At 52.7% G+C, this 15,275-nt stretch overlaps 6 protein-coding genes across 6 annotated transcripts; 2 read left to right on the forward strand and 4 right to left on the reverse strand.

Annotated features, from left to right (window-relative positions):
- Positions 1-764: 764 nt before the first annotated feature.
- On the reverse strand, positions 765-2,886 carry BO72DRAFT_524625 (uncharacterized protein; the record flags this gene model as incomplete). Its single annotated transcript, XM_040949888.1, has 3 exons — positions 2,310-2,886; positions 1,583-2,259; positions 765-1,521 (listed from the first exon to the last, which is right to left on the reverse strand). The coding sequence occupies exons 1-3, from the start codon at positions 2,811-2,813 to the stop codon at positions 765-767; spliced, it is 1,938 nt and encodes a 645-aa protein (XP_040805166.1). The 5' UTR covers positions 2,814-2,886.
- Positions 2,887-3,506: 620 nt separating this feature from the next.
- On the reverse strand, positions 3,507-5,515 carry BO72DRAFT_518434 (flavin-containing monooxygenase; the record flags this gene model as incomplete). The annotated part of the gene is made up of 9 exons (XM_040949648.1): positions 3,507-3,620; positions 3,682-3,829; positions 3,891-4,093; positions 4,161-4,295; positions 4,367-4,413; positions 4,475-4,691; positions 4,774-4,838; positions 4,898-5,305; positions 5,356-5,515. 9 exons carry the CDS (start codon positions 5,513-5,515, stop codon positions 3,507-3,509), a joined length of 1,497 nt encoding a protein of 498 aa, XP_040805167.1.
- Positions 5,516-7,338: 1,823 nt separating this feature from the next.
- Positions 7,339-8,522, forward strand: BO72DRAFT_492577 (uncharacterized protein; the record flags this gene model as incomplete). Its single annotated transcript, XM_040948303.1, has 2 exons — positions 7,339-8,448; positions 8,511-8,522. 2 exons carry the CDS (start codon positions 7,339-7,341, stop codon positions 8,520-8,522), a joined length of 1,122 nt encoding a protein of 373 aa, XP_040805168.1.
- A 373-nt stretch (positions 8,523-8,895) lies between these two features.
- Positions 8,896-10,389, reverse strand: BO72DRAFT_518435 (M20 family metallopeptidase; the record flags this gene model as incomplete). Its single annotated transcript, XM_040949649.1, has 5 exons — positions 8,896-9,143; positions 9,186-9,313; positions 9,370-9,720; positions 9,831-10,213; positions 10,285-10,389. The coding sequence occupies 5 exons, from the start codon at positions 10,387-10,389 to the stop codon at positions 8,896-8,898; spliced, it is 1,215 nt and encodes a 404-aa protein (XP_040805169.1).
- Positions 10,390-11,127: 738 nt separating this feature from the next.
- On the forward strand, positions 11,128-12,951 carry BO72DRAFT_369759 (MFS transporter; the record flags this gene model as incomplete). Its single annotated transcript, XM_040940929.1, has 6 exons — positions 11,128-11,282; positions 11,337-11,434; positions 11,480-11,618; positions 11,679-12,216; positions 12,271-12,678; positions 12,748-12,951. 6 exons carry the CDS (start codon positions 11,128-11,130, stop codon positions 12,949-12,951), a joined length of 1,542 nt encoding a protein of 513 aa, XP_040805170.1.
- Positions 12,952-14,077: 1,126 nt separating this feature from the next.
- Positions 14,078-14,839, reverse strand: BO72DRAFT_455623 (uncharacterized protein; the record flags this gene model as incomplete). The annotated part of the gene is made up of 1 exon (XM_040946240.1): positions 14,078-14,839. One exon carries the CDS (start codon positions 14,837-14,839, stop codon positions 14,078-14,080), a length of 762 nt encoding a protein of 253 aa, XP_040805171.1.
- Positions 14,840-15,275: the final 436 nt, after the last annotated feature.

Here is a 15,275-nt window from a genome sequence, read left to right on the forward strand (position 1 = left end):
GAAATCTTCAGAAGCTTATCCTTCAAGTATGCTAATAGTGGAGACCATTGACCTACCTTCACAACCATGGGTACTCATGACCAACATCCCCAAAACTCTTGCCAGACCAAAGCCAGCCGTATTTACCGACGAAACCAACCGTCTCGGCAGTTTGATGCCCACGCCCTAAGGGTTTTGGATTCGGCCGATCGGGCGCAAGTGCCCGCTTGCTGTGGATCGAAGGGGTTTCTTCCCAAGCATTCGGTGACTAGAACGCGGTGCCCACCAACTTCCAAGCTACCAGCCCACTGCATCAGCCTCGATGGAATCAAAGATGACAACACAATACATAAACCATCCCAAGTCTTCGGTAACTAGTCTTGCCCTGAAGGTACCGAACTCGCGATAGACGGACCCACCGGACCGGTCGAGACCCATCTGGGCGGGTCCACTGTGGCTGGACGGGCTTCTGGAAAATTGGCAGTTTTACGCGAATATGCTCATCTTTGTGCACATGTGTCTTGCAGGCAAAGACTGTTTGAAGGGTTGAGGTTTCTTCAGACTACGATAGCGAGGGTAATTTCACTTATAATCGTCTCCGTGGGCAGATTCAGACATAATGAACTTGAAAGGTGGGAGGGCGAGCACGGTGAAGGATGTTGCTTGGTAATAGGGATAAAATATGTGCTGATCTTAGACATGGCGAATTCACAATGGATATACATGAATCGAGACTGTTTATATGCAGTGGCTAAGGAGATAACAACGCTTCAATAAGATCCCACTCAACGTGTTAGTAACATGTCCAACGACTGACTATACCTGCCCGAAAGGAGACGATCTCGCACGACCCCAACCCCCCTCATCCCCACAAAGTAGACCACCGCGCTCATCAGGGTCTGCACTGCAACATCCATAGGCGATCCCGTCATCCTCCTCTGCCGCAAGACAACCTCCAGCAAGCCTGCTCGCCCTATCACGCCCACCACGAGGAGCGATACCTCCACAAGCGCATCCAAGATCAGCGGCGAGTACGCCACCCCCGGCGCAAGGAGGTACCGCATCACCATGATGGCATACGTTTTCTGCATGGAGAGCGTCTGCTCAGTCGTCACAAAGGCATCCATGAAAGTCGGCGTCGAATGCCAGCGACACCAGCCCAGAATGGGAAACCCGCCGGATACTGCACGATGCCCTTTATCCCTCGGAGTGGGCGAGGAGCTCACGATCTTCTGTAGCAATGCTGGGTCCGAGACCGCGATGTTCTGCGAAACAGTATCGGCCTCTTGGCCTGTTGCGCGCATCTCCGTCGATAGTCCCTCCCAGGCGGTGGGGTAGTTGACGATGCGCGTGTAGAAAGGAGGATCGAGGACTTCAACGGTCACGGTCCGCACAGTTGTGCTTTCGGAAGTGCATGACGCGGATCTCATGTGGATGGTCTCGTCGGAGAAAGCGCGGCAGGGGATGTAGGTTAGTTCCACCGGGTCGGGAGAGGAGGAGACACAGTGGGCGAGATAGGCGCGGAAGAAAGGTTCGAGTTGCCTAGCAAGGGGTATTGTCAGTATAACCCTCAAACAGGGAGCATGCACGGGGAGAGGCCTACCGTTCAGCCCGGGTCGGATGGCGCCCGATACTCCCACTGCGCACCGGGGTCTTATCCATCATCTTCATCAGGCCCTTCCAGCGGATGCGCAACGCCTCCAGCACGATATACGGCGTCGTCAGCACGCCCGGCAGCGTCCACCGCAGCGCAATCCGCGCCAGGTCCGTGAAACCCATCTGCGCGGGATCGAGCGGCGCGCCACAGCAGGTGATCCGCGTGACCATCTTGACTTTCCCCTCCGGGCTCAACGTGTTAGTGTTCAGCAGCGTGGCATTGGGTTTCCACGCGGCGCCGTGCGCCAGATCCATGAACCGGTTCGCGATGGCGCCGTCGACCTTCTCGAACGGCGAGGCGAAGATGAATTTCTGCCAGGTGCCCTTGTAGTAAGTGGATCTGGGATGGGAGGATGTGGTGCGGATGGTGGAGGTGCTGTCGAGGAAGTGAGGTTTGTCGGTCTCGGTCCCCTTCTCCGTAGCAGGGATGGGGTTCTCGCCGCGCTCGACCCGGAAGAAGTAATTGCGCTTCTCGTCGTAGGAGTTGTTGATCTCCATGATCATCGCGTCGAGTTCGTGGTCGGCGTTGTAGAGATACCACCACGTCACGACACTGCGCGACCACCAGAAAAACCGCGGGACGGTGAGAAGGTACGCGTGGGGCCATTGGGAGGGGTCCTCGTTCTGCTGCTGTTAGCTTATACCCCTGAACTTCCTGAAAGGAGGAGCAGTACCTCTTTCCGCAAGTATCGATCCAACTTCGCCCGCATATCGAGATCCTGATCCCCGCGGTGGAGGTACCGCTCCCCGTCGACACTGAGCCAGCACGTCGCCTGCGCCAGGAAGGACCTCCACGATGGACCCGCATGCGTCGAGTCGCGGAGTGTCAACCGCTTGTCGTCGATCGCGAGCAGGTTGCCATAGCGCGCGCGCATCCCGACGGGGATGCCGATCATCAGGAATCTGTTGGCGAATTGGTCCTTGACGGGGTTGAAGCGCACATGATTGAGCTGCACGGGAAATAACAGGGGCTTTCCGAGGACTGATCGCGGTTCATCGGAGAGGGGGACCACTTGACGTGATACCAAGAAGAGGCGCAAAAACATGAAGATTAGAACAAGGCATGGCGTCAACAGAAGCAGGGCACCCAGTGCTGTTAGGGCTGTCAGGAGGAAGGCCGCATTTCGGTGCCTCAGGCCGGCGTACAGGGCTAGAGTGACGAGGTCTTCGTACGGCATTGTGCATTGACCGACACCCTTTCAATAGAGGACAACAAAGAATCGAGAATGGGATGAAGAGCACAAAATGGAGAGCTGTACAAAAGTCTTGTTAAATGATTTCAGTTGCAGGGAGCAGCTTTATACATTGGAATTGATGCCTACAGCTGAGCCGTATCGGCAATGCCGTAGCCAAGAGGCTTGTTTTCTTCCCCTAGCACTGTCGAAAAAGATTTCCCAACCCAATACACCAATACAACAGTACAAGCAAATTACCTTAATTTATCAAACTTGCAAATACCATGACCGAGACAACCAAACAAGCTGCTTATACAGGACCAACAGATCGGTCTAACCGCAAAAGGACGCCTGGCATGACGCTAAAAGAAATGTGGCTGAAATCTCCAGCCGAAGCGCGTTCAGCCAGCCAGCCCCAAACCCACAGAATGACACCTGCTCGGGTCGCTCCGGAAGAACAAAAATGATGCAGACAAAAAAAAAAAAAAAAAAAAAAAAAGAAGAAGAAGAACAACGGCATCCTGCATTTATAGGGTCGATCTGACGGAGCGCTCCTGGGACTCCTCTCCCCAGTCCTTAACGACAACGCAAGAGCAGTTGACGACCTTGCGGGCGTTACCCTCACGGTCGAGCTGGCCTGTTCACACAAACAAAAAAAAAAACAAAAAAAAAAAAAAAAAAAAAAAAGCTCTAGCTTCACCGTTCGTAGATCCAGTCCGCAGAGATATTCCAGTGTGTGGACCGCCAGAGGTGGAGAGAGTTCCAAGGGTAGAGGAACCAATTCTTGCCCGTCAACTTGTCGATGAAGAACTGCGATCGCCGTCAGTCATGTCCGTCATTCGATGAAAGTGGGGATACAGTCATCACGCACACTAGAGCAGGAGCTGTCATGTACTGTACGATCGATCGCCGCATGAAGCTCGTTGGTATACTCCTTCTCACTGCCGACCTTGACCTCGACCAGAGCAGCCTGGTTCAGCAGCACCGGTCTGATCAAAGCGATGATCATGTCCACGTAACTATCAACTTGGTCAGCTAGCCAGCCAGAGACACAGGAGGCTGCATGCGAGCCCAACCGACCTTTCAATCTGGAATGTCGTCGACGTGTGGACCCCACCCGAGTTCGGGCCCAGCACGTAGAAGAAGTTCGGGAATCCACTCATGGCAATCGACTTGAAGGCGGCCTTGGATCCATACTGTTGCCAGTGTTCTTCACGCGTTCGGCCATGCCGGCCCCGAAGCTGCGTCTCGTAGTGCGTCAGGGCGAATCCCGTTGCCAAAAGCTGGAGCCACGAGTCAGTCTGCCCCGTTCACGCTAACGAGGGACCAGTGGTCTGGTGAGAGGCTTACGATCAGGTCGGCTGAAATTTCCTCCCCGGAACGTGTCACGATCGAGCGTGGCTTGACCTCAGCGATGGGGTCGTTCGTTAGGCGAATATTGTTTCCATGTAGAGCTGCAGAATAGCTCCGGTCGAACAGCCGTCTCTGCATGAACAGAACAAATGGTTAGGTCACTTTCAGTTCAGCGAAGCCACAGCGCGCGCGCCCGCCCATACCTTACAGCCGAACTCGTATTGCGGTATTAGTAAATCCCAGTATTTTTCTGCGCGAACCCGTTAGTCCCCTGTCGCTTGCAATTACCCCCAAATGGCGGAGATCCATACCCGGTGCAGCTTTGTGTATATACTCCCGACTCGCCTTCTCGGCGCTTGCTCGATTCACACGGCCCTCTTTGCTGCGCTGGAACTGCGAGAACCCGGTTTCCATGTACACAAACAGCGCCCACCGGAGCAAACACAGCAGAAACGGGAGATAGCGGAAGATTGCTCGCCATGCTTCAGTGATGCCGTAGTTCGTGCTCGGGACAATGTGGTGCGGTGTCTGCGCCACAGTCTTAGTGGATGGGGTTGTTTTTTCAACCCTACAAAGGAAGAGTCAAAGGTGGAGCAGAGAGCAAACTCACCCTCATGAATTGGGTAACGTAGCTTGCCTGCTCACAAATCGCAGGCACTAGTTGGATAGCCGATGCTGCGGTCGTGGTCAGCATAGCTCTCGCCATGGAAGGGCTTTTCCCGCTCCAGCCCTACCTCCATTGCCTATAACCGCCACCTTCTTGCCACGCAGGTCCACGTCCTCGCGCCACCTTGCGGTGTGGATGATCTGTCCCTCGAATCGCTCAATGCCCGGGGCCGTGAATGGGAGCGGATTGACGAGCGCCCCGACCGCCGAGATGAGGATCCGACATTCCTGCGTGAACTGCTGCCCGGTCGAGCGGTCCCGGAAGGTGACCACCCAGGTGCGGGTGGTGTCCTGCCAGGCGGCACCGACCCATTCGGTGTTGCCGGTGAAATGCGGCGTGACGTCGTAGCGGTCTGCGACGCTGGTCAGGTAGTCCAGGATCTCGGCCTGCGAGGGGAACCATTCGCTGAAGTCGGGGTTCGGGGCGAAGGAGAAGGTGTAGCAGAACCCTGGCACGTCCACGGCACAGCCCGGATCTGCATTTCTCAGTAGGGTGATCGGATACATCGGGCAAGGGGCAACGGACATCGGTTCACCCACCACGTTCCTCCTACGCCAGGATGTCGATCGTAGATACAGTAGTTGTCCAGGTTGTAGGTGCGTTTTAGTTGACAGGCGGTGACCAGGCCTGAGATCCCGGCCCCGATGATGATGACGGTGGTAGGGGGCTTGGATGGTAAAGACATGATATCCAGCTGTCTGGGGCTTCAGGGCTAACCGATGCTAGGTGGTCGGGAGATTGAGGGCAAATATTCTTTGTCCGTGCCTTCACTCCTCGACTCTATATATACCCCGGGTTGAGAGCTTGAAACGGGTCAAACTCTGAAGCCCCGAGCAACTATCCAGCTCTGCAGTATAGATCAGGCAGTTCGGCTATCTCCTAGTTGCCTGCGAACGAGATGTTCTGGAACACCCCTCAGCAAAACGAAAAATACGTGTTCGTAATCTACTCCGACAGGTATGTGACGGACCTGCATGAAGCCGACACGTCAGTCGATCCCCACTTTCTCAGCTGTCGCTTAAAAGCCCCCATAGCGCAAACCATTAATGCCCCGCAGCTTGGTACCCTCTCACTGCTTTGCTCTGGACGAGCCATTGGTTTGCAAGTGTATGTTGTGGCTCGGGTCATACAAAAGCTTCCGAGTCAAGCCCGATTCTATGGTTTGGACAGAATCATGAGACTCAGTCCACCATTGACAACGCAGCAAAAAAAGTCAGAGAAGAAAAGGAAAGAAAGCCACAAATGGCTCAGCCAGCCACACAAACTGCAGGAAGCCGACGCTTCAAAGTGTTGTGTTAGGCAACATCCAACACTGCCTTAATCCCAAGCGGGCTGGGCTGAACCCTGCGTGCCCTAATTCCCAAGCCACTCAACACGAAGAGATCAAAGCAGGAAGGACTGTACAGCATTGTGCACTGCAGAGAGGACTTTCCGACCGGCAACAACCGCCCCATTGGACATTACAACATGTTCATCAAACGTCTCAATCCCTTGGAATTCACATCATTGGCATCTGCAGGGAGCAGTCCAGTATCCAAGACATCGTCTTCGATGCCTTTGGGCAAGCAAAGTACCAAGAACGATGGGGTCGGAGATTGCCGTGTAGATGGGTGACTGGAGGATCTGGATGAGGATTCGAAATTCTCCTGCCGTCCCCGGGAGAAACAAGGTATGGTTGTATCCTATAACCAAATATGAGGCTTGGTACCATGGCTTTCCACCGCTGCGAGTATTTCACGCTCGGCAATGCTTGAATCGGGCCACCAAGAAGGCCGGACTGCATAGCATGACATGAACTAGTTGTGGACCTGGAACAAGACGCTATGCTTTCTAAACACAATGCTTGCGGTGCGCGGATGTCCGTATAGCGACGTCGGCAAGCTTATCTCTATTCATCTACAGACATTGGTCTGACACGTTTATGTCGTCTTTAAACATAATAGAAATCATCATTCTGACACGTTTGTGTCGTCTTTGAATATAATAGAGCTCATCATAAGGATATAGGTACATTTGAGCAAGGTAAGAGGAGGAGAGTGGTTGTGCGGAGATATGCTTAGAAAGAGGACAAATCAGATAGAGCTCGTTATTGCGTTACCTTATCCTTATTGAAACCATGAGCCTGAGGTTATGAGTAAAATTCCAAACTAATTAAGTCCACAAAGTGAAATTTCATAGGCGAGTTGTATCGAGTCAACCGGAGAACAAAATATTGTCTTCAGACAAAGAACACCATGAAAAAAATTCTTTCATGGGCATTGAGAGATCACCTTTTCGTCTGGTCTTCGGTAATGAAAGATTCACTTCCATGCCCTAAACTCATTCGACCTTCTGCGATGGTCGTCCTTGATACCATAGGAGATTTCCGGCTCCCACCAAGAACCAATCTCCATGGAAGAACAAACACATCAAGAAGCCAATGATATAAATAGATTGGATGGTTCTTGCGTCTTCAGTCTAGGATAGTATCAGAGCCCATCCAACTTGCATGTATCAAACACGACCACTATGTCTAAAACCCCAGCTGCACATCGAATGCCCACCGAGTTGCTTCTCGAAGTCGCCAAGTGGGTGGACGATCAAACGTTGAGCCGGTTTTCCCGCACCTGCAAAGGCTTCAGGGATGAATTCAGGGGCCAGCTACGTGAAAGAGCCATCGTGTATGCCATGCCCACGCTCGACCCGGGTTGGGCGGATCTTGAAACTTGGGTGGGTGTGATTGTCGAGGCCATCCGGGAATCGTACAACCCAGGCGACGATATCACGGCCATCGCCCGCTCCGCCTTGTCCGAACTCACCGGCGACCAGCTCTCGGAGGACTTGTGGTCTGAGCTCGAGGCCTTCGTGCCGCGCCAGCCCCTCTACGATGCCATCCGGCACGGCCAATACGACACCGTCGAGCGGCTGCTGCGCGTCGGCGGCGTGGACGTTGCCAATGGCCGGAGCTACACTGACGAGCCGATGCTGCACATCGCCGTGGAGTTCGGGCACGTAGAGGCCGTCCGCTTGCTCCTGGAGCACGGGGCAGACCCCAACGTCGAAGCTGATGCCGATGTCCGTCCCCTGGACATAAAACCGCCGCGGGGCCCACGCGCGGCGATCTACCGCCTGCTCGTCGACTCTGGCGCCATTCCCAGCTCCCTGGGTATGTTTGGGATGGATGTCTTGGACCTCAAGGGCGGGGCGTGCCTCCTGCTCGACGCATTCGAGAGCGCACGCGGCACCAGCCTCGACGAGCCCGAATGGTGGCCGATTTTCGTCAGCGCTATAAGCGGCGAGCACCGGAACTTCCTGGAGGAAACCTTTGATCATCGACCCGACCTGGTGCAGCTCTCGCGCGAGGACCGCGTCGAGCAGAAGGTCACGCTGTTTGATATAGCGGTCAAGCTCGCCCGGTTTCAGATCGCCGCGCTCATCGTGCGAAAGGGGGCCCCCCTGCAGGACGCACCCCCGGATTATTATTTCTACGACGACAAGATGAGACGTATCCATGTTCCGTATAGGGAAGTGTGGAAGGCGTTGTTTACCCGGGCTCCGGAGGAGCTGCTGGACGCCCTGCTCGAGCGGCCGGAGCTGCGCGATTACGAATTCAAGGACGCCATTCGTGAGAGGGCGAGTGTGATGCGTAAGTTATTAGGTTGAATGGGTTTGGCCCGCCTGCTGACACCACGCGAATGTAGACGGGGATTTAGGTGTTGAATGTGAAATGTGCAAAGCTATTTTGATGTCCGAGTGTTGAAAATTCCAACAAGGTGTCGATGTGCTAACGAATAAGCCTGACCAAAAGATACATAACCGTGTTCAGTTGCGACTGGCTGCCGTGGAGTCTGGGTCCGAGACAGATTACAGGAAAAATTGAACCAACTTTCCACAAAACCTGTCACCCTTTGATGTGGCTTGTTGACACCGCAGTTAATCCTAACTCTATAGGTCCACCAGCCTCCCAGTTCCCAAATCATGCTAGCCATCTTTACCCTGTAATGTTATCATTTTGGAAAGAGTATCCTACAAATAAAGCAAGCTGCAGTCGACCGTCCCAGGACTGCTGCAAGTCATGTCTCATCATCATTCGTCGCACTTAGTGGGTAGCCTCGACTTCCACTGGCTCTTGGCCCGAGTGAGAAGCTTCTCATCGGACAACATATCCCAGCCCAGGAGAGCCAACCCTTTGCCAACCGCTATGGCTTCTTCATGTGCTTCATCCGTACCAGCGCACGCGGTGAAAGAAGGATGGTGGGGAAAGCACCCGTCAGGAGCTGGAATAGCAAACATCGAATGCAGTGTAGGAGCAACATAGCTCACGTTTCCTGTGCCTTGTCAGTCTCTTCCTTCATACTATCCATTTGAAAACCTACCAACATCGGACGACCCGGTCAGGACCTTCTCGTACTTTTCGATGATCGATCTCCCACACGCTGCCATATGCTTCGTGTATCGCTGGCATAAGACATCATTGAGTACGATATCGGTATACAGGCCTTCCCTGTTGCCATATATCCGTTAGCAACACATGGAAGGATTTGGGTCAATCCAACCTACTCCACAATCTTCACAGTACAACCGGTGACGACAGCAGCCCCTTCAATACACAAGCGGACTCGCGCGATCAGCTTATTGAGCTGGTCCAGAGTGGGGCTGCGAATTTGCCAGTAGGACTTGGTGTACGCAGGAATCACATTGGCGACCTTGGGGACATCTAAGAAGGCGCCATGGATCCGCTCATCGGGGAGGATCTGCTGCCTTAGAGTCGAGATCCCGTTGTAGGCCATGATCAAGGCATCCAACGCGTTGACGCCCTCCCATGGATTGCCTCCAGCATGGGCATTTTTCCCAAAGTATTCCACGAAGAGCTCCTTGCGCGCATTCATGAGTATACCCGCCACGCCGTCGCTCGGCGTCCCCACGATATCCTTCGGGCCAGGATGTCCAGGGGTAAGTCAGCCATAATCGTGAACCGACGACACAAAAAGTGTGTCAATGACGGGAATGGAAGTCCTCACGCCATTAATGAGACATCGACTCCCTTGTAGGCGCCTGCATCGATCAATCTCGCCTTCCCTCCCCCGTTCTCCTCAGCAGGCGTGCCGAGGAGCTGGATGCGGCCGCCAATTCCATATTGTCTCTGCAGATGGCTCAAAGCCAGAAAGGCCGCGATGCTGCTCGTCGCAATGAGGTTGTGTCCACACGCGTGCCCGATCCCAGGGAGCGCATCGTATTCCGCGTTGAGGTTGACCAGGCGACCCTCGGTGCCGCTGATACATTCGAAGGAGGTATCTACCCCGTACGCATGCCGCGTCACTGTGAAGCCTTGCTTCTCGAGAAAATTGCAGATCGCATCGTGGGCTTGGTGTTCTTCGTAGGCAAGCTCGGGGTTTGACCATATCTGAAAGCAAGTTTGGTCAGTGATTGCCAGCGCCCAAATGAGGACTGTTGAACTCCGCAGACTGAGCTGACCAGGTGATTGAGCTGACGCAGTTGCGATGCAACTTTCTCGAGAGCACTGTCGATTGCTGTGCGCACTTCCTCGGGCGGGACTGCAGTCAGCGGGGCCGCAGTCATATTGGGCGAGTTGCTTGATTGAAATGAAGAAGTATGAAGGCCTGGCATTGGAACTTTAGGAAAGTGTGCGATGAATGGATTTTTAACTGTGAAGCCCTGGCAAGGCGTGTTGCTTTATCTCCTTCTACAATTCCTCACAGACGGTATAGACACATCAGCAGCCGGGAAGAACGGCACTATCGTAATTCAGTATAAGTAGTTCGGCTCTTAGAAGTCAAGGAGGTGATGCATAGTGCGGTGCATAAGCACAAGTTGCTGCATAAGAGATGCTACCAGCATGCAGGGCTTATCTGTCCAAACGAGAGGATAGGACCAGGCACAGCCCCCAGATAACAACCGACACGCGGGCACCAATCAGTCCCAGAACATTTTGCCGAGCATCGGTGGCTTGGCTTCATCTTCGCTAGTCACCGTTTACGGGTTTGCCGACGTGCTGTTATACTTCTCTATACCCGGTCTCTGATTAGATCGATAATCGATGAGAACTTTCCGCGGGAAATCCATGTCGCCTCCCTGATAAGACTTGGAAAAGGGGCCTGAACTATCATGTTTGCCTATCAACTAACGCCATCTTGTTGGCGGCTTGCATAGTCGTTGGCAGAGCGCCCATTGAATACTTCTGGAGGATGGGAAATGATAAGCTTGTATTTATATAGTGCAAACATGTAGGATCCCTGTCAAGAAACCATACTTCTGATACCCACAACGTTGGAAAACGTGCCTTTCACTTCCTGTGCTATGGAGAAGTCTCCAGAATCCCAATCCCCATTTGATGAGAAGCTGCCATGCGCTATCACGGAGACTGCGCAGGAAACTAGTGTCGGCGAGCTTGCCGAAGTTCTTGCGCCATCATCTGAAGCGGAGCGCCGGCTTCTATGGAAATTGGATTTCTTGTAGGTGCTCAAAGACGCAGCCGAATCGAAGCCACTCGCTCACCAGATTGCTAGCTTGATTCCGACCATGGGAATATGCTACATGCTTCAGTACATGGACAAACTGGCTCTGAGTCAAGCGACACTCTTGAACCTACGACAAGATTTAGTCAGTATCCTTGAACTTTCCCCTGCCACAAAATGACGTGGTTAACTAGTACGACCGTTGCAGGGTCTTCATGGCTCGCAGTATACATGGTGCTCGGCCATCTTTTACTTCGGCTATCTGGCCTGGAGCTGGCCGACGTCTTACCTGATTGTCCGTCTGCCTCTGGGCAAGTATCTGGCAATCTCCGTGTAGGTCTCCATGCATGCTTGCAAGTCCCATTTGAAACATGGTTAATTTTACTGCCACAGATTTCTATGGGGTGGTATTCTGATGTGCCACGCAGCCTGCCAGAGCTTCCAAGGCTTGATCACAGCTCGATTCTTCCTGGGGGTGGGCGAGGCGGCGGTGGCTCCGGGGTTTGGCCTGATAGTCGGGATGTTTTATAAACGGGATGAACAGCCCGCGCGCCAGGCGGCCTGGTTCGTCGGTAATTGTGTTGCGAATTTGATCGGAGGTGTGACTGCCTGGGGAATCGGCAATGCCGCGTCCAGCATTCAGAGCTGGCGTCTGCTGTTCCTGGTTCTGGGTGGCATTACATCGGGCTATGCCATCTTTCTTCTTCTGGTTCTGCCCGACTCCCCCTCCACGGCGTTCTTTCTCAGCTCAAATGAACGCAGGACTGCCACGCAACGAATGCTGAGCAATGAAACAGTGGATGTGGAAGAAGCCCCAGGGGGCGCAAAGTTCCATTGGAACCAGGTTTGGGAATCGGTGCAGGACCCCCAGGCGTGGTGTTTGGTTCTGTACACATTCTGTGTCAATCTTGCCAACGGCGGTCTTACCAGCGTAAGGTCATCTCATTAATTCCAGCTGGCATCAAGTGCTAACTGTCAGATATAGTTCTCCGCCATCATTGTAGCAGGCTTCGGCTATTCCAGCTTCAAGTCTCTCCTACTCCAGATGCCAGTGGGTGCCGCGCAGCTTGTGTTCCTCATCATCACCGCCGCCATTGCCACGTTCATTCCATCCTCTCGGATTCTATCCATGATTCTGAATGTTGTGGTCGCCATTGTCGGCGTGGCGCTCATCTATACCTTGAATGACAGCCACAAGGTCGTCAAGCTAGTCGGACTGTCCTTCGTCGGAGCCTTCGCCGTCAATATCCCTCTTGCGCTGAGCATCATCAGCTCCAACGTGGTCGGACGCACGAAGCGAAGTACCGTCAGCAGTGCCGTGTTCGCTGCCTATTGTGTTGGCAATATCGTCGGTCCGCAGTTCTTCCTGGCGTCAGAAGAGCCGGTCTACGCGGTATGTTATCGAGAGCGGAGTACATTCTTGATAACATGTTCCTCATTGGCTAACTTCCTTCGAAAACAGACCGGCATTCGCGCCTCTCTTTGTGGTCTGGCTTTAGGTGTTCTCTTTCTTGGGCTTTTATCCGCGTACTATGTCTGGGAGAACAGACGACGAGATGCTTTGCACGGCCATGTCAATAACCTGCATCACTTTCCGTCTAGTACGGCTCAGGCACCAACCAGCCATACAGACAGACAGAATACGAGTTTTCGCTATGTTCGATGAGATGAACCCCATGTCAACCCTGCTTTGTGGAATGCACTGTGCTGCTGGTGGCGTGTTTAGAAGATCGAACAGTGTTTTTCTGAGATTAGCTTGGATAGTGCTTACTATTTGAACTCGTTCTACTCGCAGTGAAAAACCAGGGTGTATGGTGCTAATAATTAACTGTATGCATATACCGTTACGCAAGACAGCTAGGCTTTGAACTAAATTGCCTGCTCTGTTGCCTTGAAATGAATTAAGTTCCTTTCCTACGTTGTTCTCAGAAGTCTCTATTTTCTGCGGATACTATTCAAAGCAGCAATTGGAATCCGGTTCAAGATGCCGAAAGTAGATGCTGCAAGGTGCACCCCGTGGGATTTTGAGACTCTGAGCCATGGTTGAGGTGCTCTTTTTGCACAACCAGCTATGTGCAGACAATCTTGATGTTTCGAAGAATTCCTGTCGACAAATTGAGAGTATGCGCTCCACTTGAGGCTTCTTGTGGAGTGCACGAGCCAATTGAGGCCCATATGACTGACTTTTTTGTTTGTGATGATAAGTTGCCGAACATCAAAGGGAAGAAGACAAAGTAATTAAGAACAAAGCCATTGTTTGTTGTGACTGTCCGCTCTACTCTGTTATCCTTCCCTTCCTTCAGCAGCACTTTATTCCAACACAAAGTCTTGGTATTGGCAGCAAACCCATAGAGCGCCGGCTTTTGTGTTCTTCCCTGCAGGGACCAAAAGACATATACATCGATCCACGACCGACAACAATGCGTAAAGAGAAAGAGACGTGTCTCCACTCCCGTCTCTCTCTGCGAGAAGTTTAAATAGGGTCTAGAAACCCCTCTTGTATTTTCCATTCTATGCTTGTTCTTTTCCGACTGATCTTCCGAAGACCAATTCCATACAATCAATTCCGAAGTCGGTACCATCAAGATTCATCCTACGCGTCAACCTTCCAACAGAATCACCCAACATGTCTCAGACACTCCGACCCCTCGACGAAATCATCTACATGATAGAATATTGCTCCGGTGCTTGGCGTGAGTCCCCCGCCCCTTGCTATCATCCTATTCTTACCCACCCTAAACACGACTGACAAGATATCTACGCAGACATCGATTCCGCCGAACAACACACCTTCAAATACAACGACTGCTCGTTTCTACGAAGACAAGACCTGATTCGTGGGATCTTGAAGAGTGTCCGGCGCAATGCTTGTCAGAACTGCCTGGGAGAGTGAGATTCAGCACCAGGGGCGGCGCGTTGCTTTCTACAGGGCTGCTGTTAGCGAGGCCAGAGCGTATGTCAAACGTCATGCTCGCTCGTCGTGGGAAGATGGGAAGGGGATGCGGAAGATCGTCCTCATTGGTGCTTAGTTCGTGGAGTATCGGCGCAGGCTCACTTGGACGTGTGGGACGCATCCCTAGTGGTCTTCGTCTAGATGATGCTGAGTTCACCCTCATCAAAAAGCCTCCCATATTAGCATGCAAAGAATGAGTGATCGTCCACTCTACCCCATCCTCCTGTGCGCGTGCTTGCAACCCGTGGAGGTTACGCTTTGCTTCCCAAAGATCATACCCATGTTTTGCGAGAAGCACCTCGGGCGCGATAATTGTAATCACGAACCACACGAGTTGATGTGTGTACTGGTGACTCCAGTACTGGATCTTGCCGTTGAAGCCGGGCTTGGAATTCTCTCGCGGCCTGGGAATGTCCGGGTGCTGAACCGTCCAGGTGCAGAGGATAATCCTGAGAAGATTGGCCCAGAGAATAGTGAGGGTACCGCGCGTATTCGGGGCGGAAACATGATTCACTGTCTCCGCGGGAAGGGTGCAGTTTGTATCGAACTTGATAAGCGCATGAGCGTAGCAGCAAAAGAGACTGAGAATAAGAAAAAACATTGTGTCTGTCGTGGACGCGAGACTTCACGAGGGGTACGAGATGCAAAACTTGGATAAGGATTGATGAACCTAGCCTGGGGATGGGAAAGGGAAATCTCGCCTGGATATCTAATAGCCAGGGCTACGCCAAGCATTACCAAAGACCTGAATAACGCTGCTAAATGACTCAATCAGTCCCAGCATCATCGGGAAAGCGCATATATGATAAAAGTCTGTACAGCTGGTTGCTCGTGTAGTCTCAAACGAGAGTGCTAACATAGTAGACACCCGGAAGAGTTTCTCCAGTAGGGTAGACTCCTGACGATAGATCAATAACTGTTGCGCGAAGTCCAAATTTTGGCATCTCTGCAGCTGGACTGACTTAAGTGTCGATCATCTATAGCCTGAGTCTAATTATCATGTCGACTAGCCAATCCTGGCACATATATCATTGTTC

The sequence above is a fragment of the Aspergillus fijiensis genome (assembly GCF_003184825.1).
Source record: "Aspergillus fijiensis CBS 313.89 unplaced genomic scaffold BO72scaffold_6, whole genome shotgun sequence".
Taxonomy (NCBI): Eukaryota; Fungi; Ascomycota; class Eurotiomycetes; order Eurotiales; family Aspergillaceae; genus Aspergillus; species Aspergillus fijiensis.